Genomic DNA, 21,722 nt, shown 5'->3' with positions numbered 1-21,722 from the left:
CATCAGTTCAGTTCAGTTCAGTCACTCAGACGTGTCCGTCTCTTTGCGACCCCATGAATCGCAGCATGCCAGGCCTCCCTGTCCATCACCAACTTCCAGAGGTCACTCAGACTCATATCCATCGAGTCAGTGATACCATCCAGCCATCTCATCCTCTGTCGTCCCCTTCTCCTCCTGCCCGCAATCCCTCCCAGCACCTGACTCTTTTCCAATGAGTCAATTCTTCGCATGAGGTGGCCAAAGTATTGGAGTTTCAACTTTATTATCATTCCTTCCAAAGAAATCCCAGGGCTGATCTCCTTCAGAATGGACTGGTTGGATCTCCTTGCAGTCCAAGGGACTCTCAAGAGTCTTCTCCAATACCACAGTCCAAAATCATCAATTCTTTGGTGTTCAGCTTTCTTCACAGACTAACTCTCATATCCATACATGACCACTGGAGAAACCATAGCCTTGACTAGACGGACCTTTGTTGGCAAAGTAATGTCTCTGCTTTTGAATATGCTATCTAGGTTGGTCATAACTTTCCTTCCAAGGAGTAAGCGTCTTTTAATTTCATGGCTGCAGTCACCATCTGCAGTGATTTTGGAGCCCCCCAAAATAAAGTCTGACACTGTTTCCACTGTTTCCCCATCTATTTCCCATGAAGTGATGGGACCGGATGCCATGATCTTAGTTTTCTGAATGTTGAGTTTTAAGCCAACTTTTTCACTCTCCTCTTTTGCCTTCATCAAGAGGCCTTTTAGTTCCTCTTCACTTTCTGCCATAGGGTGGTGTCATCTGCATATCTGAGGTTATTGAGATTTCTCCCAGCAATCTTGATTCCAGCTTGTGCTTCTTCCAGCCCAGCGTTTCTCATGATGTACTCTGCATAGAAGTTAAATAAGCAGGGTAACAATATACAGCCTTGACATACTCCTTTTCCTATTTGGAACCAGTCTGTTGTTCCATGTCCAGTTCTAGCTGTTGCTTCCTGACCTGCATATAGGTTTCTCAAGAGGCAGGTCAGGTGGTCTGGTATTTCCATCTCTTTCAGAATTTTCCACAGTTTCTTGTGATCCACACAGTCAAAGGCTTTGGCATAGTCAATAAAGCAGAAATAGATGTTTTTCTGGAACTCTCTTGCTTTTTCTATGATCCAGAGGATGTTGGCAATTTGATCTCTAATTCCTCTGCCTTTTCTAAAACCAGCTTGAACATCAGGAAGTTCACGGTTCACGTATTGCTGAAGCCTGGCTTGGAGAATTTTAAGCATTTCTTTACTAGCATGTGAGATGAGTGCAATTGTGTGGTAGTTTGAGCATTCTTTGGCATTGCCTTTCTTTGGGATTGGAATGAAAACTGACCTTTTCCAGTCCTGTGGCCACTGCTGAGTTTTCCAAATTTGCTGGCATATTGAGTGCAGCACTTTCACAGCATCATCTTTCAGGATTTGAAAGAGCTCAACTGGAATTCCAGCACCTCTACTATCTTTGTTCGTAGTGATGCTTTCTAAGGCCCACTTGACTTCACATTCCAGGATATCTGGCTCTAGGTCAGTGATCACACCATTGTGATTATCTGGGTCATGATGATCTTTTTTGTACAGTTCTTTTGTGTATTCTTGCCACGTCTTCTTAATATCTTCTGCTTCTGTTTGGTCCATACCATTTCTGTCCTTTATTGAGCTCATCTTTGCATGAAATGTTCCCTTGGTATCTCTAATTTTCTTGAAGAGATCTCTAGTCTTTCCCATTCTGTTGTTTTCCTCTATTTCTTTGCATTGATTGCTGAGGAAGGCTTTCTGATTTCTTCTTGCTATTCTTTAGAACTCTGCATTCAGATGTTTATATCTTTCCTTTTCTCCTTTGCTTTTGGTTTCTTTTCTTTTCACAGCTATTTGTAAGGCCTCCCCAGACAGCCATTTTGCTTTTTTGCATTTCTTTTCCATGCGCGGGTGCAGGAGGGCCTAGAGGAGCTATTCTACTTTCAAGATCAGAAGGGGCAGCAGTGAGGAGATACCCCTCTTCCAACGTAAGGAGCAGTGGCTGCGCTTTGCTGGAGCAGCCATGAAGAGATACCCCACATCCAAGGTAAGAGAAACCCAAGTAAAACCATCATATGACCTAACAATCCCACTCCTAGGCATATACTCTGAGGAAATCAAAATTGAAAAAGACACATGTATCCCATTGTTCATTGAAGCACTATTTACAATAGCTAGAACATGGAAGCAACCTAGATGTCCATGAACAGATGAATGGATAAAGAAGTTGTGGTACATATACACAATGGAATATTAGTCATAAAAAAGAATGCATTTGAGTCATTTCTAATGAGGTGGATGAACCTAGAACCTATTATACAGAGTGAAGTAAGTCAGAGAAAGATAAATACCGTATTCTAATGCCTATATACATAATCTAGAAAAATGTTACTGAGGGATTTATTTATAGGGCAGCAATGGAGAAACAGACATAGAGAATAGACTTATGGACATAGGGAGAGGGGAGGAGAGGGTGAGATGAATGGAAAGAATAACATGGAAACTTATATTACCATATGTAAAATAGATAGCTAACAGGAATTTGATGTATGGCTCAGGAAACTCAAACAGGGGCTTTGCATCAACCTAGAGGGGTGGGGTGGGGAGGGAGATGGGAGGGAGATTCAAAAGGGAGGGGATATATGTATACCTATGGCTGATTCATGTTGTGGTTTGACAAAAAACAACAAAATTCTGTAAAGCAATTATCCTTCAATCAATCGATAAATAAATTAAAAAAAAAAAAGCATGACTAACACATCATTGTAAAATAACTATACTTCAATTTAGAGAAGGAGAGATTCCCTGGTGATGACAGTGGTTGAGAATATGTCTGCTAACACTGAGGATGTGGGTTTGATCCCTGGTTGGGAAAGTTTCCACATGCCATGGGGTGAGTGAGCCCGTGCACCACAACTCCTGAAGCCTGCATGCTCTAGAGCCTGTGCTCTGCAAAAGGACAGGTCACCACAATGAGAGCCCCCACACCGCAACTAGAGAGTATCCCCTGCTTGCTGCAACTGGAGCCCATGCACAGCAACAAAGACTCAGCACAGCCAGATATACATAAATAAACATGTAACTTTACAAAAGGATTTGCAAATATATCTGCACAAATATTTCTGTTGTAGGTTTTTTGCAATTGCTAAAAACTAGAGACAATCTAATCAACTTACTTATAAAACTTGAAAGACGCCCAAAATAAAATTTTAAGTAAAAAATGCAAGCTGCGTAACTATACATGTAGTATGATTCTACTTGTAAAATTTCTATGCCTTTATAATATATTTTAATATTTCTAGAAAAATACACCTGCAAATATTGACAGTGGTTATGTCTTGGAAGCATGTAGGTATGAAAGTGTGTCCACGCAGGTAGAAAGAGAACTTTACTTTTCATATTGTCCCTTTCGTACAATTTGATTTCTTTTTGTCATGAAGGTTCATGTATTCCTTCAAATAATAAATTATTAAAAAGTCGTGTTAAAGCATGAGATCACATCAAAGGGATGACAGGTGTCATAATGTAGATTTACATTAAGAGTTGGATAGGCTTGTTTTTCAATGTGGCTTTACCATTGTTAACTGTGTCTGTAAGCTCATTACTTCCCCTCTCTAAACTTCAGTTTCCTCTCCTGCAAACTGAAGATAAAAAATGATCTCATTTATAACTCAGTTCTTCATCTTAAAGATTAAAGGAGATGTGTGAGGCATATTTATCCCTGGTAGTGAAAAAGGCTCAAGTGTAGAGGTTAGTTGGGAGTCAGTGAAAGAAAAACCTGGCCCAACATTTTTGGAGCAGAAAAACCTATACTTAGAATTCTTTAGTTTCCCTTTTGTATCATAGTCATAGATCAAAATGCAGTCTATGTTCTTAAAAACCTTCTTTGCATTTTTACTGAGAGTTCTTTTTTTAATCACACTCAAGAAGACTTCTTTAACTGTGCTGTTGGGAAAGTCAAGGCTCCTAAACAGTAACCACAGTAAGGACCCCAGACTTCAGTTAGAGGTTCTGTGGGCAGGAAGTACGCTGGGCTGTTACCCAGCAAAGAGTAGTCCTGGAGCTCCGTTTTGGAGGCCAGGGAGAGAAGATAGTCAGTCCTTGGTTGTGATGCTGTGGGCAGGACCAACTCACTTCTGACACTGAGTGACACTGACTCACTACGCTGGACCCACAAGCCATTGTCAGCCTCACAGGAGTAGTTTCCAGAATGTTCTGTGGTCAGGGAGAGGTTGAAGGATGTTCCTCCTCCAGAGAGGCTTGAGAAGCTCCCCAGGGCGACATCCTCATGGTAAAACTGGTACCTGATGGGGGGAGAGCCTCTCTGGGTCTCACAGTGAATTTCCAGTATGTCCCCCACCACAGCCTGGACCCTGGGAGTCCTGAGGGTGAGGACAGGATGAGACACTGGAACTGAGGGAAGAAAAAGGGTTAACCATCATTTTCTATTGTATAAATGTGTTCCACCATAGAAAAGACATTTCAAACAGAAAAATATCTTTCTCAGTTTTTAATGACCTTGTGATATCACTAAGAACTGAGCTATAATTTCTTCAAATCTGAAGAAATAGTATCATTTGTGTAGTGTTATATATACATATATATATATAGTGTTATATAGTTTGGAGTACTTAATCAGTTCAGTTCAGTCTCTCAGTTGTGTCCAACCCTTTGCGACCCGTGGACTGTGGCACATCAAGCTTCCCTGTCTGTCACCAACTCCTGGAGCTTACTCAAACTCATGTCCATTGAGTCAGTGAGGCCATCCAACCATCTCATCCTGTCATCCCCTTCTCCTCCGGCCTTCAATCTTGCCCAGCATCAGGGTCTTTTCCAATGAGTCAGTTATTCATATCAGGTGGCCAAAGTATTGGAGTTTCAGCCTCAGCATCAGTCCTTCCAATGAGTATTTAGAACTGATTTCCTTTTGGACTGGTTGGCTCTCCTTGAAGTCCAAGGGATTCTCAAGAATCTTCTCCAACTCCATAGTTCAACAGCATCAATTTTTCAGTGCTCAGCTTTCTTTATAGTTCAACTCTCACATCCATACATGAGTACTGGAAACACTATAACTTTGACTAGACAGACCTTTGTTGGCAAAGTAATGTCTCTGCTTTTTAATATGCTGTCTATGTTTGCCATAGTTTTTCTTCCAAGGAGCAAGTGTCTTTTAATTTCATGGCTGCAGTCACCATCTGCAGTGATCTTGGAGCCTGAAAAAATAAAGTCTCTCACGGTTTCCATTGTTTCCGCATCTATTTGCCATGAGACCAGATGCCATAATCTTAGTTTTTTGAATGTTGAGTTTTAAGCCAGCTTTTTCACTCTCCTCTTTCACTTTCATCAAGAGGCTCTTTAGTTCCTCTTCACTTTCTGCCATAAGGGTGGGGTCATCTGCATATCTAAGGTTACTGATATTTCACACTATCATAGCAAACACCCTCTTCCAACAATACAAGAGACAACTCTATACATAGACATCACCAGATGTTCAATACTGAAATCAGGTTGATTATATTCTTTGCAACCGAAGATGAAGCAGCTATGCAGTCAGCAGAAACAAGACCAGGAGTGGACTGTGCCTCAGATCATGAACTCCTTATTGCAAAATTCAAATTTAAATTGAAGAAAGTAAAAGAAAACCACTAGACCATTCATGTATGACCTAAATCAAATCCCTTACAATTACACAGCAGAAGTGACAAATAGATTCAAGGGATTAGATCTGATAGACAGAGTGCCTGAAGAACTATGGATGAAGGTTCATAACATTGTACAGGAGTCAGTGATCAAAATCATCCCCAAGAAAAAGAAATGAAAAAGGCAAAATGATTGTCTGAGCAGGCCTTACAAATAGCTGAGAAAAGAAGAGAAGTGAAAGACAAAGGAGAAAAAAAAGATATGTCCAGCTGAATGCAGACTTCCAAAGAATAGCAGGGAGTACTTAATACACAATCTCAAAAATGTTTGAGGTATCTGAAAATAAAGATTAAATTGAAACTCAAGTATCAGAGTAGTCAAAAGAAGTAATCAGTTCAATAGAAAATGAGAAACAAGGAAGACTGTTGTTTATATAGCCAGGGATGTAATTGAGCCTTGGCTACATCAAAAATAAGACCCAAAAGAGAATAGATATTGATCAAATTATTGGCTCACTTTTATATTTATTCATCTATCAGAAATTAATTTAGCAATTAATAAGCCTTAGGAACAGGATGGTATACTGGGGATTCAACAGTAAGAAAGACACAGGCTCTCCTCTCATGAAGACTACAATCTAGATGAGATGTTAAGGAGCAGTTAAATAAAAATACAAGTATTTTTATTTTATTGATATAAAGAATAGGATGCTATGAAATGTATAGTACTGGGGCTTGATCTAGTATGGGTTAGTCAAGGAATGCTTCCTCACAAAGTGACATTTGGATTAATCAGGTGAAGAAGGGAATGAAGACTGCACAGGTGGGTAAACTGTATGTGCAAAGGCCCTGAGATGGTAGGAAAGTTGGAGCTTTTGTGTTATTGAAACAAGGTAACAGCAGCGCTATGGGAAGCATTTGAAGAATGCCAAGAAATAGGAGGCTGAAGAGCTAGGCAGAGCTTCACAAGCCATGGTATGGATTTTGATCCTTCTTCACAGAGCAATGGGAAATCTGTAAGTGTCTCTCTACAGAGGCATGAGATGATCAAAGCTATCTTAAAAAAAAAAAAAAAAAAAAGACAATTCTGATCTCAGTGTGTAAAATAGATCGTAATGGCACAAAATTGGAGTGGAAATGTTATTAGAAGTGGAGTGGAGTAGTGGCATTGCAGTAATTGAAATGATGGTAGATATAACTATGATAGTAGCAGTAAAGATAGAAAAAAAGATTTGAGAAATATTTAGAAAAAATAAAAGCAACAGGACTTAATGATTAACTGGCTATGGAGAGCAAGGGAGAGAAACGTCAAGGAAGACTCTTGGATTTTTTGCTTTGCGTATCTGAATGAACAGAGTTATCTTTCACAGAAGTGGGGATAATTTGAAAGAGGACCAGGTCTGGGGGGAATTCCATGCATTTTAAAAGTGTTTCAGGTCATGAACTTTTAAGAGATATGGCATAAGCATGTACTCACCTGGGAGGTTTTGTAGTTAAAAGTTTAATAATGAGAAAATAGAAAGAGAAATTAAGGAAACAATTCCATTCACCATTGCAACGAAAAGAATAAAATACTTAGGAATATATCTACCTAAAGAAACTAAAGACCTATATATAGAAAACTATAAAACACTGGTGAAAGAAATCAAAGAGGACACTAATAGATGGAGAAATATACCATGTTCATGGATTCGAAGAATCAATATAGTGAAAATGAGTATACTACCCAAAGCAATTTATAGATTCAATGCAATCCCTATCAAGCTACCAACAGTATTCTTCACAGAGCTAGAACAAATAATTTCACAATTTGTATGGAAATACAAAAAACCTTGAATAGCCAAAGCTATCTTGAGAAAGAAGAATGGAACTGGAGGAATCAACTTGCCTGACTTCAGGCTCTACTATAAAGCCACAGTCATCAAGACAGTATGGTACTGGCACAAAGACAGAAATATAGATCAATGGAACAAAATAGAAGGCCCAGAGATAAATCCACACACATATGGACACCTTATCTTTGACAAAGGAGGCAAGAATATACAATGGATTAAAGACAATCTCTTTAACAAGTGCTGCTGGGAAAACTGGTCAACCACTTGTAAAAGAATGAAACTAGAACACTTTCTAACACCATACACAAAAATAAACTCAAAATGGATTAAAGATCTAAATGTAAGACCAGAAACTATAAAACTCCTAGAGAAGAACATAGGCAAAACACTCTCCGACATACATCACAGCAGGATCCTCTATGATCCACCTCCCAGAATATTGGAAATAAAAGCAAAAATAAACAAATGGGACCTAATTAAACTTAAAAGCTTCTGCACAACAAAGGAAACTATTAGCAAGGTGAAAAGACAGCCTTCAGAGTGGGAGAAAATAATAGCAAATGAAGCAACAGACAAACAACTAATCTCAAAAATATACAAGCAACTCCTACAGCTCAATTCCAGAAAAATAAACGACCCGATCAAAAAATGGGCCAAAGAACTAAATAGACATTTCTCCAAAGAAGACATACATATGGCTAACAAACACATGAAAAGATGCTCAACATCACTCATTATCACAGAAATGCAAATCAAAACCACTATGAGGTACCATTTCACACCAGTCAGAATGGCTGTGATCCAAAAGTCTACAAGCAATAAATGCTGGAGAGGGTGTGGAGAAAAGGGAACCCTCTTACACTGTTGGTGGGAATGCAAACTAGTACAGCCACTATGGAGAACAGTGTGGAGATTCCTTAAAAAGCTGGAAATAGAACTGCCTTATGACCTAGCAATCGCACTGCTGGGCATACACACTGAGGAAACCAGAATTGAAAGAGACACGTGTACCCCAATGTTCATCGCAGCACTGTTTATAATAGCCAGGACATGGAAGCAACCTAGATGTCCATCAGCAGATGAATGGATAAGAAAGCTGTGGTACATATACACAATGGAGTATTACTCAGCCATTAAAAAGAAGATGTTTGAATCAGTTCTAATGAGGTGGATGACACTGGAGCCTATTATACACAGTGAAGCAAGCCAGAAAGAAAAACACCAATACAGTATACTAACGCATATATATGGAATTTAGAAAGATAGTAACAATAACCCTGTATACGAGACAGCAAAAGAGACACTGATATATAGAACAGTCTTTTGGACTCTGTGGGAGAGGGAGAGGGTGGGGTGATTTGGGAGAATGGCATTGGAATATGTATAATATCATATATGAAACGAGTCACCAGTCCAGGTTCGATGCACAAAACTGGATGCTTGGGGCTGTTGCACTGGGACAACCCAGAGGGATGGTATGGGGAGGGAGGAGGGAGGAGGGTTCAGGATGGGGAACACATGTATACCTGTGGCAGATTCATCTTGATATATGGCAAAACCAATACAGTATTGTAAAGTTAAATAAAATTAAATAAAAAAAAAATACACCACGAAACAAAATAAGACAATGCATTCAAAAATAGCTTGTATGAAAGTTACAGCAAAATCTTCCTCTGGCAGAACGGAATCTACCTACCAGGTTCAGGAACATAACGTTTGTTTATGCCATTACTGAAAAATGGGGAGCTGTTTGCTAAGATGGGAGCCTGGAGCCTGGGTCACTCTGGTGACTCACATAGAAAATTCTTTCCTCTGTTGTACAGCAGAAACTAACCCAACATTGGAAAGCAATTATATTCCAATTTTAAAAAAAAGAAAAGAATCACTTATATAGATGACATCCCCAGGATCATCCAGAGAAAGAACATATTAATATATAAGACAAGAGGATACATGCCGGACAAAATTCTGGAACACACCAATGCTTAGTTCATCTATAAGGTGAGGAGCTAGTAAAGGAGACTGAGAGGGAATGGCAGAGAGAGATGATCCAGGAGACAGTGAAATCATTGAAGACAAGGAAGGGATGGCTTCCAGAAGAATAAAAAGATAAACAACATAGACTGTTTCTGAGAGATCAAGTAAGGTGAGGATTGGAAAATGGCCATTGGATTTAAAGCCATGGAAGTCATTAGTGACCTTTGTAAGAATAATTTTGGTATAAAGTTCAGAAGAAACCAAGGCTTAATCTTAGTGGATAATAAGGAAATGGAGGCAACCTGTGCAACTGACTCTTCTTTTGGAAATTTAGTCATAAGAGAACAGTGGCTGGAGGGATGTGTACTTGGTTGCTCAGTCGTGTCCAGCTTATGGTCCCATGGACTGTAGCTTGCCAGGCTCTTCTGTACATAGAATTTCCCAGGCAAGAATGCTGGAATGGGTTGCCATTTCCTACTATAGAGGATCTTCCCTACCCAGGGACCAAACTCACCTCTTTTGTGTCTCTTGCATTAGCAGGTAAATTCTTTACCACCTGGGAAGCCCAACTGGAGACATAAATGAGATCAAATGGGTTTTTTTTCCCCTTAGACATGGGGGAGATATAGCATGTTAAACTAAATAGGAAGGATCCTATAGAGCAGGTGTTAAGGGACATAAGAGAGAAAGTTGTTCAAAATGTCTGAGAATGCAAGCAAGGATGGAATCTATTATAGAAATGAGATGGTGATTTTCACCTTTTATAGGAAGCAGTCTTCTATTCTGTACCTTAGGAAGAGGAAGGATAAGTTACTGGATGGATACAAAGACAAACAGGAGCCAAGGATGTGATTGTCTGGGAGGAAGTAAAGGTGCTAATGAACTGGGAGTTCTGTTGAGGTCTGAGGACAACAGTGATTAGAGGAGTTGAAGAAACAAGCAGAAGGACAGAAGGCTGTGGTCAGGTAAGTGGAGTAGTGTGTGTACGGGGGAGTGCATGAGAGTTGTGGAAAGGATGACAAGCCATGGTGTTGAGTGGGTCATCCATGTGGGGTTACAGTCATAGAAAGATGACAGAGTGTAGAGTGGAAGACTATGAGAGTGGTGTCAAGCTTGCACTGGAAGTGGGCATGACTAGGAGGCCACCCCATAATGGCCAGGTGGGAGAGAGTGCTACTGTTGAATGACAAGTAAAAGAGAATTCAGGAGAATGATGTTGAGAAGCCTTTTAGCAGGAGTTCAGGGTGAGGATCTGAGCTGCCCTGGGACAGTGGCAGGAGAGGCTAGAGCAAAATTTATGAGGCCGTGAAAGAATGAGTTGGTCTTTTTATTGATTGACAGATAGAGGAAAGCACAACTAAATCTCTTCTGAGACAAGCTGAACTTTATAATTTCTTTTAAACTTTTTTTTGCTCATCATTGTTGGCCAGGATGCAACTTGCATTTGAAAAGCCTTTATTCCTACATTAGGATACTTTGGGTCACAATGGCTGCAGTGTTGCTACCAGGAGAGGCAAAGCAAGCAAAACGAAGGCTCAAGTTCCTAAAAATGTAGAATATAGAACTCTCAGATGGAGGCTGTGTAGACAGCAGGCTAGCAATGATGTCCCACAGCAAGTGTCCCTGGGGTAACTCCAATCTCGGCTACTGGGAAAGGTGGGGGAGACGGTCAGTCTCTGGTTGTGCTGTAGTTGGGTCCACTTACCTCTGACACTGAGTGACACTGTGTAACTACGCTGGACTCCCTGGCCATTGTTGGCCTCACAGAAGTAGTTCCCAGAATGCTCTGTCTTCAGAATGAGGTTGAAGGAAGCACCCCCTCCAGAGGCACTTGAGCTGCTCCCGAGGGTGACATCCTCATGATAAAACTGGTACAGGATCGGGGGAGAGCCTCTCTGGACCTCACAGTGAAGCTCTACCACGTCCCCTACCACAGCCTGGTCCCTGGGAGGCCTGAGTGTGAGAACAGGGCGAGATACTGGAACTGAAAGCAAAAACGAGTTAGTTGATATCAGTATCTTTTCCCATTTCCTCTATTTTTGTTTTCCAGAGGTTACCTCTGCTGATAATTTGGTGACACTTTCTAGATCTTTTCTACGTGTAAGAACACTCAGCCTTATCAACACAAATAAATGCATAAAAAACCCACATATATGCATGGGAGCACAAGACACGTACTGGTCTACAAGCTGATTTTCCCAATTAGCAAAATATCATGACCATCATTCTATGTTATTACTTAAGGATCTATCTCACTTGCTTAAAAAATAAATTTTATTGAGGTATAATTTACACGCATAAAAAGCAACTCTTTTAAATTTAAAATTTGATATTTTAGGGTAAATATTGCTTGGTTATTTTTAACAACCACAAAGCATCCCACAGTATGAATTTACTGTAACACACTTAAGCAATCCCCCTTTATGGAACTTTAGGTTGCTATCTTTTTCTAATTTTGAATAAGGCTCCATACACAATTCTGTATATATATCATTGTGCTTTGTCAATACATTTCTTAGGATAAATTCTTACAAGTGGGATTTCTGGAACTGTGATATAAGTATTCAAATAATGATATATAATGCTACATTGTTCTTCAAAAAGTTTCAACCAATTTGCACTTACATTCATGGTTTATAAGAGTCTCCTTCCCCCACTCTCTGATCAATTATAGTCACATAAACACACAGACTTATTTTCCTTATTATGTCTCTTTTCCTAATCTTAAACTTTACAGTTGTTTGTCTGAAGAATTTACTTATTCTATCCTATGGGAACCTTACACTTTACTGATTTTTTATGGACTACTAGTGAATTATAATCCATTAATTGATGAGTTGCAGTCTGTAAAAGTATTCAATTATTTGCAGAATGAAAACTTTTGAATCTGTCATTAATTTTTCTAAATTACCAAATGAATTTTTGTCCTCCATTATGAAATAGGAATAAAATTGGTTTTTTTATTTCCTCAATTCCCTCTGACTGATTTTTCTTTGTTACATGTATTTTTAACTGTTTTCAGTTCAGTTAAGTTCAGTCGCTCAGTTGTGTCCAATTCTTTGTGACCCTATGGACTGCAGCACACCAGGCTTCCCTGTCCATCACCGACTCCCGGAACTTGCTCAAACTCATGTCCACCAAATCACTGATGCCATCCAACCATCCCATTCCCTGTTGTCCCCTTCTCCTCCTGCCTTCAATCTTTCCCAGCATCAGGGTCTTTTCCAATGAAGTCAGTTCTTCATATCAGGTGGCCAAAGTACTAGAGTTTCAGCTTCAGCATCAGTCCTTCCAATGAATATTCAGGACTAATTTCCTTTAGTATGGACTGGTTGGATCTCCTTGCAGTCCAAGGGACTCTCAAGAGTTTTCTCCAACATCACAGTTCAAAAGCATCACTTCTTTGGTGCTCAGCTTTCAGTATGGTCAACTCTCACATTCATACACAACTACTGGAAAAAACAGCTTTGACTAGATGGACCTTTGTTGCCTTTTACTGTTTTAACATTTATAATAGTTGCTTTCTATTCTGTAGCCATAACTCTTATATTGCCTAGCCTTTGTTTTTTGTCTTAATCAGTGATTTTCAACCCTATTTGTACAATATTTTCAACTGAGGATGTGTTAAAAAAAAAAAAAAAAAGGATTATGAGTCCTCATCTGAAAGATTCTGAAGTAAACTGGTCTGGAGAGAGCTTAATAAAATATCTTTTTCAATATTCCTAGGTGACTCTTTTTTTATTTAATTTTTAATTGGAGGATAATCACTTTATAATATTGTGATGGTTCTTCCATACATCAACATCAGTCTAATATGGAGCCAAGGCTGAGACCTACTGATGTGAATAGATTCAGTATTCACTTTTCATATCACAGTTTCTTCATTTTGAGTCTTTTATATTAATTTTTATCTCTGCTAGGCTAGAATTTGTCATCAAATAATTTTTCAAGAGGGGTTAATGGGTACTAAGTTCTTTGAATCCTTGCACATTTGAAAATGTCTTTTTGATTTGATATCAGTTCAGTTCAGTTCAGTCACTCAGTCGTGTCCGACTTTTTGCCACCCCATGAACTGCAGCATGCCAGGCCTCCCTGTCCATCACCAAATCCCACAGTCCACCCAAACCCATGTCCATTGTGTCGGTGATGCCATCCAACCATCTCATCCTCTGTCATCCCCTTCTCCTCCTGCCCTCAATCTTTCCAGCATCGTGGTCTTTTCAAATGAGTCAGCTCTTCGCATCAGGTGGCCAAAGTATTGGAGTTTCAGCTTCAAAATCAGTCCTACCAATGAACACCCAGGACTGATCTCCTTTAAGATGGACTGATTGGATCTCCTTGCAGTCCAAGGGGCTCTCAAGAGTCTTCTCCAACACCACAGTTGAACCACTGTTTTGAACCACAGTTCAAAAGCATCATTTCTTCTGCATTCAGCTTTTTTATAGTCCAACTCTCACATCCATACATGACCACTGGAAAAACCATAGCCTTGAATAGACGGACCTTTGTTGACAAAATAATGTCTCTGCTTTTTAATATGCTGTCTAGGTTGGTCATAACTTTCCTTCCGAGGAGTAAGCATCTTTTAATTTCATGGCTGCAGTCACCATCTGCAGTGATTTTGGAGCCCAGAAAAATAAAGTCTCTCACTGTTTCCACTGTTTCTCCATCTATTTGCCATAAAGTGATGGGACCGGATGCCATGATCTTTGTTTTCTGAATGTTGAGGTTTGTTGTTGTTGTTTTTTTTTTTTTAATTTAATTAATTTATTTATTTTACTTTACAATATTGTATTGGTTTTGCCATACATTGACTTGAATCTGCCATGAGTGTACATGTGTTCCCCATCCTGAACCCCCCTCCCACCTCTCTCCCCATCCCATCCCTCTGGGTCATCCCAGTGCACCAGCCCTGAGCACCCTATATCATGCATCAAACCTGGACTGGCGATTTATTTCACATATGATATTTTACATGTTTCAATGCCATTCTCCCATATCTTCCCACCCTTGCCCTGAGTTTTAAGCCAACTTTTTCACTTTCCTCTTTCACTTTCAAGAGGCTCTTTAGTTCTTCAGTTTCTGCCATAAGAGTGGTGTCATCTGTATATCTGAGGTTATTGATAAAACTCTCAATTCTCATTTCTCCTCTGAAACTGCCAGTATGAACATTGCTTCTCTCTTTTAGTATTGACTTCTATGTAAAATCTAAGACAACTTAATATTTTTTCTTTCTGAGATGACTGGGTTGTGATTTTTTTGCCATGATCATACACACACACACACACACTCGTGCATGTGCACGTGGATATTTTTAGCCTTGAAAATCAATAACCTCATCAAGATATGTCTTTTAATCTACATACTCAAGTTTTCTTCAAGTCAAGAAATTTTTAAGTAAATCTTTGAGTTTTGTTTCTCTCTTTAGACACTTAATTATCGACACTTGTGGTCTTCATTATCTGATCTCCATATTTTAATTTCTTTTTCCTTTTTCTGTGTCTTCCTACCTTGGGTTCCATATTATTTTCTCATACCAACTCCATTCAGTTAACAGATTTCAGAAGTATGCATTTCCGTCAAATTTGGATTTTATTTCTAAAATAGCTTTATTGTTTTCTTTGGTTTCTCTCCTGACCTCTGATATATATATATATATATACACACATACATACTTGTTTTTCTTTTATGTTATCTTATCATCTCTTCTTTAACCTCATTAATTTCCCCATTGTACTTTTCTCCCCCTGGAGTCCATAAGTCTTTATGGACATAAGTCTTTTCTTTAATTGTATTAAGAATATCCAGAAAACTTTTTTGTTCCCTAAAGCAATTCTTCTTCTTAAAGTTATTAGGAATTTTGTGCTTTTTCTCTCCCTTTTATAGTTTTAAATGCATCGAAGCAAAAATTCCCATATTAGACTTCTTTTGTTTATGGCTTATACTTCAATGAATAAAGTTATATTCAGGCTCTTGTATTTGCTTGAGAATGCTCTGTGTATGTGTGTGTGTTGATAGATTCAAAATGGGCATATCTTATCAGTTTATATTCCCACGAAATTTCCATGTCTTCTCTTTGGGGTATATTCCCTCAAAAAGAAAAAAAAACACACACACAAAACAAATTATTTTGTCAGAGAGTCTGCATGGCTCAGTGTGAAGCTGCTCAATTTGTGTGTTAATTTAAGGCTCATTTATTTCTGTTCAGTTGGTATAAGCAGATGCGAAGACCAGTATTCTCTCCCTAGTCTTTTCTTCCTCATCTCACCTGAAAGACTTTTTGTCCAAGGAATTACAAATGCTCACTGAAGACCTACTTTGTGCCAGACACCGAGTAGGTACAGGGATGCAGAGCAGACCAAAACTAAAAAGGTTCCATTTTCATGAAGCTTATACTCTGGTATTCAGAAAGATACACATGAAACAAGAAATAAAACGGTTTTAGATAACATTAAATTTGAGAAGAAAATAAAACATGGTCATGAGAAAGAGGATGTCTTTAGGACTTGGGACTTTCCTTGATAGCTCAGCTTCAGGCTTTAGAGTTTGAATCTCAGAGCATTTACATTTCATAAGTAATCTCTTTACTCAACAATTTATATAGAGGCAGTGTCTTCCTTTGGTCATGTTTTACTATGATCTGAAACAAGAACTGTCAAGGAGCAAGAGATCTTTCAGACTGATCACTTTCAAGATAGGACCATAGTAATAAGGACTCCAGATGGACTCATGGGTTCCTAACAGGAACCCACAGACCATAACAGGAACTTGCCTAATTTAAAGTCTGACCAGACCACACTTGCAGTTACCATCATATTCTGACTAATTCCTGTTTCTCAAACCCTAAAAGTGATTCCCCTAACTCCTCCCCACCACCTTGAAGGATGATGAGACTCTGTCAAAGTGATGCTCTCCTTTGCTTTTCCAGGTAAAAAAAAAAGGGACACCCACCTTATTTCTTCCAGAGAATCATGAATTCATTACCTTTGGGTTCTTATTCCAACTCAAATCACAGAATGCTGGGGCTTTAAGGAACACTAATTACTGTCTTACCTAACTTTCAAGAGAAAGTTAAACAGTAAGACAAAGAAAATTTTAAAATTTTGCCTAAATTTTGAACTAGCTATTTTCACAACTAGGGCTAGAATTCGGGTATTCTTATCCAAACTGATATCACACAACTCAAGCAAGATGTTTTACATGTACACTGCTCATTCTAGGAAACCTCAGAGGCCCTGCTGTGTATATCATTCCTAGAAAAACTATTTTCTTCAATGTAGTTCATTATATGTCATGCTGTCCCAATTGACCCTGCTCCCTCTGCTACCACTTGTTGAACTGGAGGTGGGCAGTTGGTTTAAGAAAATTTCATGTGTAGACTTGCCTGTGGCTTATGAGGTGTCTTAGAGCTAGGCTGCTTGGCTAATTAGACTTGTTAGAAGCACTGCTTTGGTAGCAAACCATACAGCATTGGCAGCTGGGGCAGACGTTAAAATACAGAGCAGGATATCCTATTGCAAAGTCTAAGACAGTCACTGATGAAATTTTCAGGAGGTTTGAGGCAAGATAAGTTCATAAGGTAGAGTCTTAAGAATAAGAGTGAAAGCACTTAGGAGCAATACGAAAAATAGGGCAGAAGGACAGAGAAAGGAAACAGATGGCAGGGCTAGGAGTAGATAATAATGAAAGGATCTAGCTCATCAAGCATCAATATAACCTGTTTTTGAGAAATAAGTTGAATTCTGAGAAATCTCTCAGTTCTTATTCCATGAATCTAGATATGTTGTCTTCCTTTTTTTTTATTCCCTGGATTTACTTAGCAAACCCTCACCCCCCAGAGACATCAAGGTCTTTTTATTTCTTATCTAAAATGATCTGATACATCTGACTCAAGATTTCTCTGTCTTTCTTTCTGCTTCTATGAAAAGAAAACTGAACTTTCACTCTCTTCTACACGAAGATTCCAAAAGTAAACGGAAGCAATTTTGATCCTAAAATGACACTTTTTCACGGTTCTATAGGCAACCATGAACTGTACACTGATAATTCGTATACATGTACAAATATATGTCATACTGCAACAAAACTGTTGAAAACATAATACAAAGAAATGACACGTGTTATTACTGAGTTAAGTCAAAATATCCCAGAAACCCCAGAAAAACCAGTGAGTTGGCTTCTAGGAGGCCATTTCTTCTCTTCCTTTCACTTTCAGCCCTCTTTAAACCTACTGTAAGAGTCTGAACTGGAGAAGGCAATGGCACCCCACTCCAGTACTCTTGCCTGGAAAATCCCATGGATGGAGGGTAAAAGCCTGGTAGGCTGTAGTCCATGGGGTCGCTAAGAGTCGGACATGACTGAGCGACTTCACTTTCACTTTTCACTTTCATGCATTGGAGAAGGAAATGGCAACCCACTCCAGCCTGGAGAATCCCATGGATGGGGAAGCCTGGTGGGCTGCCATCTATGAGGTCACACAGAGTCAGACACCATTGAAGCGACTTAGCAGCAGCAGCAGCAGCAGCAAGAGTCTGAACTGCTGCAGAAGCTTTTGGAGAAAGTAAGCTCTTGCCCACTATATGTCCATATGCCTGAGCTTGTAGCTAAATTAATATGTAGGTATTAGTGGGGAGATATGAGATGCTTCTGTGCATCCAGTTAAGAGAAATTGGTTTGGAGACTGAACATGCAGGGCCTGAAAAAATAATTTGGGAACATAAAAGTGTTAGTCTCTCAGTCATGTCCAACTCTTTGTGATCCCATGGCCTGTAACCAGCCAGGCTCCTCTGTCCATGGAATTTTCCAGGCAAGTATACTGGAGTAGGTTGCCATTTCCTACTCCAGGGTATCTTCCTGACCCAGGGCTGAAAACTGGGTCTTCTGCACTGTAGGCATATTCTTTACCATCTGAGCCACCAGGGACTTTTGGGAAAATAAATTCATTTGGTAAAAGTGGGGGAAGGTGTTGAGCTATCTTAGGGGCCTAGTTGAGTGAGGGCTGAATGAGGACTGAAGCCCACAGACAGATGGTTCTTTGAGAAGGGAAACAAGATGACCATTAGGTTGATGGTGTAGGAAACAGGGAGATCCATGAAAATCTCTGAAAGGAGTTGGCATGACAAGGATCTGGGTCAGGGATGGGTCACTAACAGGAATCCAGAACTTACCAATGACAGAGAGGTTAATGGTCTCACTGCTCTGAGGGCCAAAGCCATTGTCAGCTGTGCAGTAGTAGTTCCCAGAATGCTCTGCAGCCACAGAGAAGCTATAGGACCTTGTTCTCCATGAAGTAGCTTCTATCCTTGTGAGCAACACATCTTCATGAAAAAACTGGTACCAGATGGGCGAAGACCCTCTCTGAACTTCACACTGAAGTCTCACCTCATTTCCCACAAGAGTCCAGGTTCCAGGAGGGCTGAGGGTGAGGACAGGTTGAGACACGGGCACTGAGGGAGAGAAAAACTTAGTCGACAGTTGCTTCTGCCACTGCCTGGAACTGTTAATCAGTGACTAGTGAAATATCCAGTCTTATGTCCACCGGCCCTCAGGACAGCATGAATCACACTGCCCCCTAAAATTGGGCTTGGAGTTTGGCCACACATAGATGGCAAAAAAAAAAAAAAAAAAAACCCCGAGATTCAAGGCTCAACAGAAACCATTTTAACTTCATACTGAGCTGACAGTCACTTTCATGGATTTGGGGACCTTAAGCCAAGCAAGCAGAGGTGAATTCTTGACTCAGAATGGATGCCCCTTGCCCTGCTTCCAGCCCCTCCCCTCTGTGTCCTCTCACACTGCTGCCTAAACAACTCTAAAAGTGCTTACTCAAGAAGGACATCTTTGGTATAACTATGATCCTGCTCCCTGTCTTTGTATCTTTTATGGTTGTGTATCTGTAAATGATCAGTGCTTGTGTGCTCAGTTGCTCAGTCATGTCCAACTCTTTGTGACCACATGGACTGCAGCCTACCAGGCTCCTCTGTCCATGGAATATTTTCAAGCAAGAATACTGGAGAGGGTTACCATTTCCTACTCCAGACTATCTTTCCAACCCAGGAATCAAAACAGCATCTCCTGTATCTCTTGCTTGGGCAGGCAGATTCTTTACCACTGAACCATCTAGGAGTATCTGATAGGAAAGGGACAAGTGACAACTCAATGACCATGGGAACTGATTTTGTAGCTATGGGGAACAATGTGGTTAATGAAAATCAGAAATCTGTGGATTAGCAGGACAAGAGGACAGAAAAAGAGAAACACTGGGGCTCCTCAGAGTTGGGGTCCAGGAGAGAGCTGCCCTGCAGGAAGCTAGGGGTGTGATAACATCTGAGTTGCTCATAGTACAAGGCTCAAAAGCAACAGACAGCTGTCTCAAGAGAACCTGGGTATTGAGAATGACATAAGTTTGGTCAGAGGAAGAATCAGGGAAAACTTGAAGGTGGGAACACATTTTTGGAGGGGTCAAGGATATAGGCCAGCCTTCCCTTGTGGCTCGGCTGGTAAAGAATCTGCCTGCAATGTGGAAGACCTAGGTTTGATCCTTGGGTTGGGAAGATACCCGGGAGAAGGGAAAGGCTACACACTCCAGTATTCTGGCCTGGAGAATTCCATGGACTGTATAGTCCATGGGGTCACAAAGAGTTGGACATGACTGAGTGACTTTTACTTTCACAAGGATAGAGGCCAGGGATGAGTCACTAACAGAACTAGGGCTTACCGGTGACAGAGAGGCTTATGGCCTCACTTCTCTGAGGGCCAAAGCCATTGTCAGCTGTGCAGTAGTAGTTCCCAGAATGCTCTGCGATCAGAGAGAAGCTATAGGATTCTGTTATCCATGAAATGGCTTCTCTCTTTTTGAGCAAATCATCTTCATGAAAAAACTGGTACCAGATGGGCAGAGAACCTCTCTGAACTTCACACTGAAGGCTCATCTTATCTCCCACAAAAGTCCTGGTCCCAGGAGAGCTGAAGGTGAGGACAGGTTTAGACACAGGGACTGAGGGAGAGGAAAAACCTTAGTCAGCAGTTGCTTCTGCCACTTTCTGAAGCTGTCAATCAGTGGCTAGTGAAATGTTCAGTCTCATGTCCACTGGCCATCAGGGCACCCCAGAGCCTTCCTGGCTTTTCTCCCCACCTCTCTTCTGTTCTCCTTGTTGGTCTTCTCCTTTCCCATTAGACCTGGCCCTTCTCCTTTCCTGTCTCCTCTTGTTAGGTCACCTCACTCCCATTTTCCAGAGGAATTGATGTTATTGAGGAAGAAGTCCCTTAGTTTGCTGCCACCAGACTCACACCATTTACCTGCATCAGCCCCTTGCTTCTCCCCTGTCTGGTGACCTTGGACAAGCTGCCCCTCCACCAACTCAAGGAGGATCCTGCTCTTTCTTGACCCTGAGCTCACCTCCATGTGTCCCAGATATAAATTCTCTGCATCTATTCACTTCTTCCAAACACCACTTAGATGTGCTTAATCCTCTCCCCTTTAGTAAAACAACAAAACAAAACCCTATCTACATTTAATGTTCTCAATGTTTCTTTTCTGTGGAAAGACTCATAGAAGAAGCACTGTCTCTACTTTTTTCTCTCACTCTGATAATTTGCTCAATACAACCTTGTTTTTATCCCCACCAACATACTAAAGTTGATTTTTCATGTTTGTGATTATAATGATAATGATGATAATAATAGACACTTATGATATAATATGGGAGAAAGAAATGGCAACCCACTCCAGCACTCTTGCCTAGAAAATTCCATGGACAGAGGAGCCTGATAGGCTACAGTCCATGGGGCTGCAAAGAGTTGGACACAACTGAGCGACTTCACTCACTCACATGATATAATATAATGTTTTTAACTATGTGTATGGTGTGCATTTGTCATATATTATTTGTAAACATATGTAGACAAACACTAATTTAATCATCAAAACAATCCTGAGAAGCTATTATCACTGCCTTTATTTCACACATGAGGAAACTGAGGCCCACTGGGGTTAAGCTGCATAGCTAGTATGTGGTGAGGCAGCCATCAAACCCAGCTATCAAACCAGGTTCTCCCCTGTATTCTTCCACTTTCCTTTTCAGTGCTTTGTGGCTAAATTCAGGGGATGTGACTCAATTCTTATCTTTCATCATATATCAGCTGTGCCTTCTCTGACTTGGCCTCTACTGTCTTTTGCTTAAAACTCTCCCTCACTTGGTTTCACTTTGTTAAACACTCCTACAGTGTTGGTCTAGTCTATGTATT

General features: G+C 40.2%; 1 protein-coding gene across 8 annotated transcripts in view; it reads right to left on the bottom strand.

The window, feature by feature from the left end:
* FCRL5 (Fc receptor like 5) overlaps window positions 1-21,722 on the bottom strand; it is an 84,097-nt gene that overhangs the window by 32,202 nt on the left and 30,173 nt on the right. For 6 of the 8 annotated variants that reach the window (XR_011565271.1, XM_070784145.1, XM_019988608.2 and 3 more), the window contains 3 exons: window positions 20,194-20,472; window positions 18,644-18,922; window positions 11,182-11,460 (listed from right to left, as the gene is read on the bottom strand). Coding sequence is in view for 7 of the 8 variants with exons in the window: in XM_070784145.1 (XP_070640246.1) it covers window positions 11,182-11,460; window positions 18,644-18,922; window positions 20,194-20,472 (837 nt within the window). In the remaining variant the exon portion in view is untranslated. Of the gene's footprint in view, window positions 1-4,159; window positions 4,439-11,181; window positions 11,461-18,643; window positions 18,923-20,193; window positions 20,473-21,722 lie in introns of all 8 variants that reach the window. The other 2 variants (XM_019988640.2, XM_019988632.2) reach the window with 2 other exon arrangements.

Source organism: Bos indicus, chromosome 3, assembly GCF_029378745.1.
Source record: "Bos indicus isolate NIAB-ARS_2022 breed Sahiwal x Tharparkar chromosome 3, NIAB-ARS_B.indTharparkar_mat_pri_1.0, whole genome shotgun sequence".
In the NCBI taxonomy this organism is placed as follows: domain Eukaryota; kingdom Metazoa; phylum Chordata; class Mammalia; order Artiodactyla; family Bovidae; genus Bos; species Bos indicus.
This window is presented reverse-complemented; position numbering and strand designations above follow the sequence as displayed.